General features: G+C 33.4%; 1 protein-coding gene and 1 long non-coding RNA gene across 11 annotated transcripts in view; one reads left to right on the top strand and one right to left on the bottom strand.

Moving 5' to 3' along the window:
• The window catches only part of LOC141446068 (uncharacterized), a 29488-nt gene extending 25060 nt beyond the window's left edge, over positions 1-4428 (bottom strand). For both annotated transcript variants that reach the window (XR_012453465.1, XR_012453466.1), the window contains exons 1-2: positions 4332-4428; positions 1037-1315 (exon numbers count right to left, since the gene is read on the bottom strand). This is a non-coding gene — a long non-coding RNA (uncharacterized lncRNA). The remainder of the gene's footprint in view (positions 1-1036; positions 1316-4331) is intronic.
• wde (Fibronectin-III type domain-containing protein windei) overlaps positions 1-10556 on the top strand; it is a 30898-nt gene that overhangs the window by 7638 nt on the left and 12704 nt on the right. For 5 of the 9 annotated variants that reach the window (XM_074112425.1, XM_074112421.1, XM_074112423.1 and 2 more), the window contains exon 2: positions 10107-10229. In XM_074112425.1, coding sequence (XP_073968526.1) covers positions 10121-10229 — 109 coding nt within the window. In that variant the 5' untranslated portion in view covers positions 10107-10120. Of the gene's footprint in view, positions 1-1187; positions 1324-8600; positions 8954-10106; positions 10230-10556 lie in introns of those variants that run through there. The other 4 variants (XM_074112428.1, XM_074112420.1, XM_074112429.1 and 1 more) reach the window with 3 other exon arrangements.

Below are 10556 nucleotides of genomic sequence, written 5' to 3'. Positions count from 1 at the left end.
CTGAAAAAAACAAAAAATGAGAAATATTTTACTTAAGACTTTGCAAGTACTTTTTTTAAAGTATATACTTTTGCTAATCATTTACAAGAGAAATACATGATGAAAATACATAAACTCAAAATGGCCGTTTCGTTTGGATTCGTCGCATTACTTTTAGGTTTCCTCCTTAGAGTCCCTGCTCACTTTTATTTCGCTAATTCTCTTTTTAAAAAAAAACTTCCTAACAGTAATTTTCTGGAAATTCTTACCAGTATAACTTTTTGAGTAAAATATTTTCTAAAGATAATTTATTTTTAAGAATTCTCCAAGTAAACTGCAACCTTCCCTAACTACAATAGGCCATGTCAGTACGTATGTACATAAGGTACCAATTATACCAACTGCATAACTAATAGAAAAGTGCTGATGTAAGACAAATGATTAAGGTTTTGCGACTATTCAAAATAGTTACAGCGTTTTAAAATACTAAAAAACTAAAAACGAACGAACTAAAAACAGCCGCCATAATTGAATAATTTTTTCGAGAAAATAATGCAAGAGGATACAACAATATCAGAAACTGTGGGTCACACTTCCGTTACTAGCAGTGACGTAATGGTAACTGAATAAATACATATGCAAACTTGTCAGCTACTTTCCATTGGGTTAGAGAAACACACAACTTGCGCAATATCTATTTCATTTTTTTTTTTTTTTTTTTAAAGGAATTTTGTTCAAAAAAATAAAAATTTTTAATTTACTTAATTATTAGAGAATGAAGAAATTGAGTACCTCCACATTTTTAGAAAGCAATAACGCAACGCGGCGGCTTTTGAATTATTTTTTTAAAATCTAATATAAAAGCAGGAACATATCTAATTTGAATATCGCAATAAATTGTATACTATGAATACTAAATAGGGTAAATTTTCCGTTTTATTTCACTTTTTTCGAGCATTTTTGAACCTTTAGCGTAGCGTGCTAATCTTTAGAGAACACTAATAACCGTTCGTAAGATGTTTATTCAGTATGGTAAAAAAAAAAAAAAATAAGTTACCTGTTATCTGCCTCTGATGATTTAAATCCACTAAATCGCACAGCTGAAAATGAAATTTAGGTGTTCTTTACGCACCGAGATTCCTCCAAATATTGAGCTGAGCTGAGATATGTTAGCTTGCTGTGTCCTTCATGCGTTGTAGGTTAGGTTGGCATTATTGAACTGGTGGCAGTTGGCGGCCATGACTCTTTGTTCGGTGGGGATGTTTCTGCTTTACATTCCTTTTTGTACCTTCAACGAATACTGCATGTGCTCTGCTGTTTGTAGTTCCGGTCATATCTAATCAGGTATATACTTGTTTTTCTTAATTGAATTATTTATTTTTTTATGTGCTCTAACATTAATTTTAAATAGGATTATTTTCAGTAAATGTTATTAAAGATCAGTCGAAAAGTATTGAGGGGAGAGGGATAGTAAATAGCGTGACGTTTAATACGACTGTTTGTGTTACAAGTCAAAAGAGCGGGGAGGAAACTCCACAACTTGGCAACGTTGCTTCGCATGATTGTGTGTTAGTACGCACGAATTTCGTTGGCCGAAATTGAATTGATGTTAGAAGTAGGAGTTTGTACAGTATTTCTCTACAGTAAATAGACAGTACTTTAAACTTAAAATTTGGAAAATTTAAGGAATTCAGTGTATGCTAAGATGTATATAATACTGTAATCCTCCTCCATTTATAAATCAGTTCGCGTCCTAATTTTCGTACAAGTGCCGCGTACCATTTAAATAAAATAAGTTCGTCAACATTGTTGTGATAATCACGATTTGTATAGCTACCCTACTCTGAAAATCAATCTGGTGATTTTTCTAAATTTAAGTTTTCACCATCGATAACGTGTCAAGCAACAGAGTTTGAGACGATTATTAATCTATTCCGATATAAGCCGTTTAGATTTATACCATTAACGGGGTAGGTATTACCTACACCAAACGTTGTTTATTAAGGAGGGTTCTATAAGCAGCCATGATTGTAACCTCTCGAGTGTTACCAGTATTGACTAATCAAATAAAAGTGGTTTAGTGGCGGGCCAGGTTAATATATCTTCTCATCGATATTCAACAGTTTGATTGATGCGAATGATTCCGAACTTGATTGGTAGAAAGAATTTTAATTGTTCTTATAGTTAGTGTAAGAAGCGAAGAAGAGCGTTTATGCTATAATTTCGGAATTAAATTTAGTCATATATTTTATGTAATCCTAATTTTTGTTTTTTTCCAAATTTGGCATGCAAGCTTGAAAACTTTTGTTTAGCGAAGCTGCTATTCTGATTCTTTTGAGTAATAAACTCAACTTTTTTGTAGTGTTTGAATTTCAGGTCACGGTCAAAATCGGTAAATTGTAACTAACAGCAACATTTTACAGGTGAATTTGTATTTGTTTTCGTAACTTATTTATTCGAAATCGGCTTCTCTTGGAAGACTTTTAAAAGATATGTCGCCAGACTGTCGTGGAAGTGGCGTTTGAATGAACGATTGTAGGATTCTTTTATTGTCAAATGTATACCGACAATCATCAAAAATCCCAATTCTGGAGAAAGAAGTTGAAAAATGCTAGGTTTTGTTTTTTTGTGTTTCTTAAATATTAAATAGTGTCTACATGATGAGAGATCTTATCAAATTTTGAAATAAGGTTTTTACAGAAACAGATTAATTTACGGTAAGTCGCTAGCCCTCTGTAATGACTTATCTTGTATCTTGTGATACGTTTAGTAGGTTAAGTACATGAAAAAAGCTGCATTGCATCAAAAATTGAGATTCCGCTTTTTTTTTTCTTTTTTTTTAATATAAATCTGAATGTCAGAACTTTCCTATTCCTATTTGGTATCTTCGTAGAAGCGAGAAAAAAATATTAGAATGTAATGCATGGATTATTAAAATAGTAAGCAAAATTTGCATTTGCTCGCATAACATTTATTTAATCTCGCGTGTAGGCATATAATCTAATCGAGAATCAGGGCCTCCGTAAATAAGTATAAATTAGGTAGGTTATGCTGTACTTTTTTTTTAGTTTAAACTTAACGAAATTTATTCCTGTCATCATTTTAAATTAAATGCAAATTGACATTAAAACTAATTTGCACCCTACGTTTTTTTAGCAACACTGTTTTGGAATAACCGATTTTTAAAGGATTCGCCATGAGTTAGGCTAAACTTCAAACGGCCGTTAGAAGTGGGGCTGATTGAGGCGTTTGCCATATTCAGGTAGCTGCCACGCTGCCTTAGTAATCAATAAGTATGATCCCCACCCTTAAATTTATAGTAATGCTAAGGCCAACTAAACGTTAGTAAAGGTTTTCAGAATCGAACAACGGTAGAAACAAAAGCTGCGTTAGTTGTGCTTAATGAATAATTATTAATCCGTGGATTTACTTAGTATACTTATTTAATAACCGTTTTCGTCTTAGCTAACAGATACACGTAAAAAAAAATTGTCTATCAATCTTTTCATGCAATTTTAAATTTTATTTAGAATTAGCTTTTGAAATTAAATAAGTACTTTACTCCGAGGTCGTTGCCAGTAAAATTTAACGAAAATGAAGTTATCTTATGATTTTAATGGAAAAGTACTTTTAATGAATTGCGCATGCGTACATATCTTGTACAGTCTTGCATTATTGTTGTTGTTAGTAAATAGTCCTTCTCATCGAATCCCAAATGCCAAATAAAATATATTTTTCTTAATAAAACGTTCTTTAGCATTTAATTGGCCTATTTTCAATTAACGGTCAAAGTGGAGTAAATGATCCTTCAAATTTTCGAAATATTTTTTTTTTTTTTGAAGTGGGAGGTTGGTGTTAGCGTGGGTATTACAGCTGTTAGCTTTCTGAGTATGTATGGGCAAAAATCTCAGCACGAATAAATCTTAAGAAAATGTAAGAATGTGGAAGTTTATAAAATTAATGAATCGAAGCGTGTGTCCATAACCTTCATTCAGACACAGAAACTTTACATAACTTATTGTTTACATTACACACTTACTAGTAGTAGACAAGAAAGAAATTTGCTTAAATGGGACTCAACTTGAGACACCTGTCCTGTACTGCAAATAAAACAAAATCACGCTACTATTTTGAAAAGTAGATACCTCCTTATTATATGAAACAAACTTTAGTCGACTGCGAAAGCGACTCACAACCAACCGATAACAGCTGTATAAAATAAGATACCGTAAAACCCACATAAGGCATCAAAGTTCGTAATTATTACTAAAATATTAGAATTTAAAAAAAAAGTAAAAATTATATACATAAATACGTCTACATTATAACCTCCAAATAAAAAGTAAACAAACCAAGAACTAGTAGCATGGAAAACAACACCAAGCCAGCGCCATGCTTCTGTGAACAACCGCCAACAGTAGTGACGTGGGTTGCGCCAAAATGCGCCATTCCAAATTTTCATTAGTTACAAAACACCTTCACTTTGAACTATGACAGGATTTGGCGCTTCTCAATTTAGGCCTTGCTTGCCGCTTTAAAACTGTATTCATCATCGCAGCGCCATATTATTTTTATTTGAAACATTTTCACGACAAATAAATAAATAAATTTGATGCTTCTTGAGCTTATGATCGATCATCTGCTTATTGATCAAGGTTTGTTACGTTATTGCTTGCTTAAAGTGCTGAATGATTTTGAGCTACTCACATGCATGGAATTTCTGTAATCCTTCTGAATCCTGTTAAATTCCTGGGAATCCGATAGTTCTGAGTAGTAATTTAAGTGTCGTAGTTTGTCCTTACTAAGCATTTGTGGGCTTAAAGGAAGAAATGTCCTCAATCGATGGGGAGGATTCACCTAATTGTTGGTTACATAATTCTTAAAACACTTTTTTAATGGTTCCCTACTTAATTTTGCTGGTATCATAAAAAGCGTAATTGAATTACATTTTAATACCTATTTCATCGAATCTTGTAGGGATGGATCCATTCAATGATCTTATAGTGTTCGTTTTTATTGTAGAATTTGCGTTCTAACTGCACCTGTCATTGGTGATCTTGCAGGTTATTCACCTTTGATATTATTTTGTCTCCCGACTAGTTTTTTTTTTTTGCTGCAGACTATAGACTTAAGGTGCAAAGCAATCGGGGCTGTAGCAAAGCATTCAATGTTGTCTTTTCGATTTCCAAATCGTACCTTGCAAGATGCAAAGATATATCTTTCTATGGTAATTATTATGCTTTTGCTGTTCATCATTTACCAAACTCAATTGACCGCAAAAAAAGTCTTGCAGGAAAAAGGACTAGCTGTGGATTGCAAAGCACCATTTTGGGAGAAATAAGGATTTGTATTGGTTTAAAGTATTGGGATTTCATTCTTTTTGATTGGTTGTTCTCCAGTATATGAACAGATATCACCAGTTGGCTGTTGCTTCGTTCATGAGTATGCAAATTCAAGGAGTCTTGAGCAGTTTATTTTTCTAATACACTATTCTTTGATAAAGAAGTGCTTAATTAATTAATTAGGAAAAGGAATGAATTGAGAATTTCTAAATCAATCGATTACTAGTCTAGTGATTGATTATCAATCGATACTAGTGCATTGATTATTGATATTACAAATCGCTGCAGATGTAAGCCGTCTTTTTGCTCTTATTTTGCTTCATTGAATTTATTGAACACTAACCAGGATTTCACAACTTGAATAAAATATATAATTAGTTTAGAGGGGACACTCTAATCAGCTTATAATTTAATAAAAAAAAAGCTTCGATTTTTAGCGTAATTACAGCCTTCACTTTCGTTTTATTAGAAATAGTATACCCATTGATAGCTATGGTGAACAGGTCTATTATTAACCGTGCCATTAATTTGTATGTAGTTGCTTTTAATTACAGATGTTACTTTTCAATAGGTTTTGTATAGTTTAATCATTTATGAGATCGTTATCTGTGGATTAAATGCATATTTAGTCAATTCTAAATAATCTCAGCCTGCAAAATCCTTCAATCAATTATCTCCTATTTTCATCATCAGGATTAAACTTTTCTGACTGAGAAGGTCAATAACAAGTCAGATCCGATTGCCAACAGAAATCATTGGCTTTAAATAGTGTGCACTGAATGGAAAACTAGAAAGGTGTAAGATAATTGGTGGGAAATAACAAATGAAATCTTTATGCGCATGTGCAGATAGTTATTGACCTAGATATTAAAGCCCCAGCCTAGTTGAACGGGATGAAAGGCTATTTGGAATCAGGGAAACAACCAGTTGATCTGAATTACTGATACTGCTCATTGAAACTGTCTGGTTAGGACACTTGTATGAGGGTTTGATCGTCAAAAACTGCACGAAAGGTAAAAAAACCAAAATTTTCTGTAAAAATAAGAACAACTCAAGTAGCAACAAACCAGATTTCGAAATAAACCCCTTGCTAAACTTTGGCAAAAACGACGTTTCCAGAAACTGCTCTTGTAATCTTCCTTTTTTTTTTTTTTGGTAACTATCATAGCGCCTTAACGCGGAACTAAGGGAAATTCGAGACATTTTTTGTCGCTAGTTCAGAAGCTTCGAAACGATGCCATTACATGACTGAAGCGTGCATTTCAAGTCTTTTGTTTTTGTATCTATCGAGGGTTTTGTCCCAGAAAACTAACTATTCTTCCATAAAGGATGTCAATCGGTCAATCTCTATTTTCCTACCGTAAGTGAATGAGGCAAAGAAAAGAGTACGAAGAAGAGGTAAAACAACGAAACAAGAACAAACAGAACGGTGCTTTCAGCTCGAAGAGTTGCAGGTCGTTGAGTTGCGGCTAAATGAGAAGACGCCAGTGATCTTCCAAACCTGTCTCATGACGCCCTATGAACGACACAACAGCCAGCCGTCGCAATGAGACTGTTCGGCACCATCGCCGTTGTGGTACATTTGGGCGACATTGATCCTGCCGGCTGAATTGGAAGGTTCCAATATCATTTTCACGTCAACGGCCGCAACCCGATGCCATTTTTATAGGTGCCGAATAAGTACGAAATCGTCCTTATTCAGTTTAGTTATTTTTAATGATGAAGAATTATGGCCTCAGCCAATAAAGTTTGAACGCTCTGCTTGTAGAGCTTTTACTTAAGAAAGGATAAGGCTAGTAAGGAAAATTTGGGAATCTGTCCTCACTATAAACGTCATTGTGTTTTTTTAATATCATTTCCGGCAGAAAACCGCCAACTATTCTTCGGCCTTGCTGTGCATTGTTTGGTATCATGTTTGATCCCGAAGAACATATGGCGCACATAGTCACTGCTGACACAATGTTTAAAAACATTCTTGCTTGTCGACCAACAAATGGATATATTGCTTTTTACTCAACTTTTTAAACTGAAAAGCCTGATCAGGAGATGCTTTGACTATAATATTTTCTATAAGTGATCATAAATTAACGGCCCTTCATTGAATCGTACTTGAAGAGTTATGGAAAGAATTAGAAGAAAAAAAAATGCTCCGAGGAATGGAAAGACAACAAAAAATGGATAATCGTACGAAAAAATTTCAGAATAAGAGCGTTTAGCTGTGAGCCTAGAGAGAAAATTCCGTCTTTTATTTTTAATCCAATCGGATACGATTGCTTAGCTAGTCCAGAATGGAATGGCCTTTGCTCGGCCTTGATTTGAAAATCGTTCTCACTGTGAATGGTTTTATTTAAGTTTTTCTGTAAACTGTTAGAAATCCAAATGCGAAATTTAATGTCATTGAGGTTGGTCGTTTCAGTTGTGGGACAGAACTGAATGGGGGAGTCGTGGATAGGTTGGTTGCCTTTGGCAGTAAAAGTTGTTGATGGTGGTCAATGACCTTATAGAAATGCTATGTTGCTGCTTATCTTTCTGCGTCATTATTTCGTAGAAATATTTCTTGTCGTGTTGTTATTCATTGATTCGATATTATTGCATTTACTACGAAATCACCCAAAAATCAAAACAGGACATTTTCAAACTTGTGAGTTGGACGTTATACACTTTATTGCACGAGGCATACTGTTGTGGCATTCTTGTTAGATTTTCTAATAAAGGATTTTAATTGGAACTACGTTTTGAGGACCCATAGGTTGGTGAAAAATGGTAAAATTATTATTACAATGTTGTGAAATGTTTCTCAATTTGCTTTACCCTTAGCATTTGCTGCGTTATACTGCTGTAATGATTTAGAAAATGTTATTTTTTGAATGGATCCCTGACTGGATCTTTAGTTTTATTCCCAGAAACTATACGAAGGTGTCAAGCAAATAAGCACTTTATTTAAAAGTTGGATACCGCCGTTATTGTTGGAGGAAATCAAATTAAAAAATGAAAATAAATTGGTTGGTATCCCCTTTCACTGGAATGGGTTTTGTCTGGATCATGGAGACCCTTTGCAGTAGCCTAGTTGGCTTTGTTACCGTCGCAATTGGGAAGAGGTTTCCCAATTGGAAGGAAATTTGCCTGACCGATTCGAAAAGAAAACAAATCTCTCAAACGTTTGTAAGATATAAACATTCCAGTACTTTAGCGATTTCAGCCACCAGGAGCGTTGTTGTTAGCCTTTTTGAAAAATCAATATAGTTACGCTTTGGTTATAGCAAAGCAATCTTGCAAACAAGTTTTTGGAGAAATGAACTTCAGTTGAAAATAGTTCTTTTGTACAAATAAGTTAAAGATTGATAGAGCTTTTTGAGTCTTGTTGGCTTCAATCCAAGACAAGGTTCCAAAAAAGTTTTTGCTCCTACGAATGCTAACATGTCAAGTTCGTTTTTGTCCGACTCGATTAAACCTTTTCGATGGGTATTGCTTTCTAAGTTCATAATTAGCTGGTCTAGATAATATTTGCAAATTACAATCATTTTTAAACTGTATTACTTTTTTGGGTGGTATCGTTTTTAACACCGTTTCTGCTTTGGTCCTTATTTGTCGTGATTGTTGTGAAGTGATTAGTTCTTCACATTGATTATCAAGTAAGTATTTCATTAACTTTTCAGGTTTTTGAATTTGAGGAATTTCTTTTCGGTTCATATGATAGTTTTAATTAATAACCTCTCATTGTTTCAAATTGCTGCGTTTTATATTAAAGAAGAAAACTAAAAAAATTTCAAACATTTTGCCATTTTTGTTTTGACTTTTGTCCGGATCAACAATCCGCTTAAAACGCCCCTTTTCAATGAAAAAATATATTGAGATTAAAAATGTTCATCATGGATTTGTTGACTAAAGCTTATAGATTAAATATTTAGATAGATATAATTGAAAGAACCAACCAATTATATGTTGACTCACAGAATTTAGTGCTCTAACCTCTCTAAGGTTAACCTTAGAGTTGATTGATTTCAAAAGGAATTTGAAATTTCTTTACTGTCTTCGAATCGGGTTGAAAATTCAAGTCTAATGGAAGAAAATTTAAATATTTTAAGACGTCATTGTTAAATCTTTTTAGTGTAACACCCCGCACGAAAGCTGTTTCACTATCAGAAATGTATTCAACGCTTTACTCATTATCCAGATGAATGTTGTCTCTGCTAACAAATATTTTAAAACTTCCTTGAAGACTGCGAGTCTCTTCGGACGCCATTAATTCTCCCCCTCTCCAATGTATGTTAAGACTCTCCTACTGAGCAACAATATGGCCCAAGTTAAATAAAAAGTCAATGCGTAACGTATTTCTTAAAAACTTTCTATTTTCTGAAACATATCTTCTCAATTAAAAGGATTAAAGTAAACATCACCTTTGATGGCCTTTTTATTGAAGAGCCTCCTTCCCTTAGATATCTTGAATCTTCAGTTAAAAAAAAAGAATGGTAAATTCTTATTATAAACGTTACGCTTTTTCGTGCAGTTTTTGACGATCAACCCTTGTACAACTGTCCTATGAAATGGAGAAAAAGTTGAAAAAAGATATGATGCAAAAAAAAATTGAGTATAAAGCTAATTGCACAATTTTTTCTCCCAGCCATACATCAATCATCTCCATCCTAATAAAAACGCTTAAAATAAATTTAGGTATAGAATTTTAGGTTAATTTTGTGCATAGTTAAAAATGCAGCCAGTTCATTGTAGTTTAAAACTATTTCACACATAAAATAATCATTTAATAAAAATGTTTTTATGTTTTAGTTTACTTCCAAACTATGTCTGCAACAAACTCAGAAACATTGAGTTCAGATGAAGCTTTAAGAGTATTAAGTGAAAAAAATGCTCAACGCAAAAATGGTTATTTCACAGAAAATAACTCCAAAGGTAAAGTTCATTCTATTTCTTTCGATTATTATTATTAAATTACTAAAAATATCTTGTACATATATATTTGCACAATTCACCTAATTTTCCATAGGAATGTTAAACCTTTTCCTCTCGCCTCCTAGCAAATTACGGACAATTGTTTCAAGATTTACTCACTTTCATGTGTAAGAGCTCCAACTTTGTGGATATTAACGCACAAACTTTTACATATCCGTAACATTCATTGACTACTACGCCTACTACTATTATGGACACCCTCAAAGAAAAACTAGATTACAGTAACACCTGCTGAATGACCCATTCCTTTGGATCTATTCCACTTCC

Source organism: Rhodnius prolixus, unplaced genomic scaffold (assembly GCF_049639745.1).
Source record: "Rhodnius prolixus isolate KJV_2025 unplaced genomic scaffold, Rpr scaffold_1, whole genome shotgun sequence".
Lineage (NCBI taxonomy): Eukaryota > Metazoa > Arthropoda > Insecta > Hemiptera > Reduviidae > Rhodnius > Rhodnius prolixus.
The sequence above is the reverse complement of the archived record's forward strand: the minus strand, read 5'-3'. Positions and strand labels throughout refer to the sequence as shown.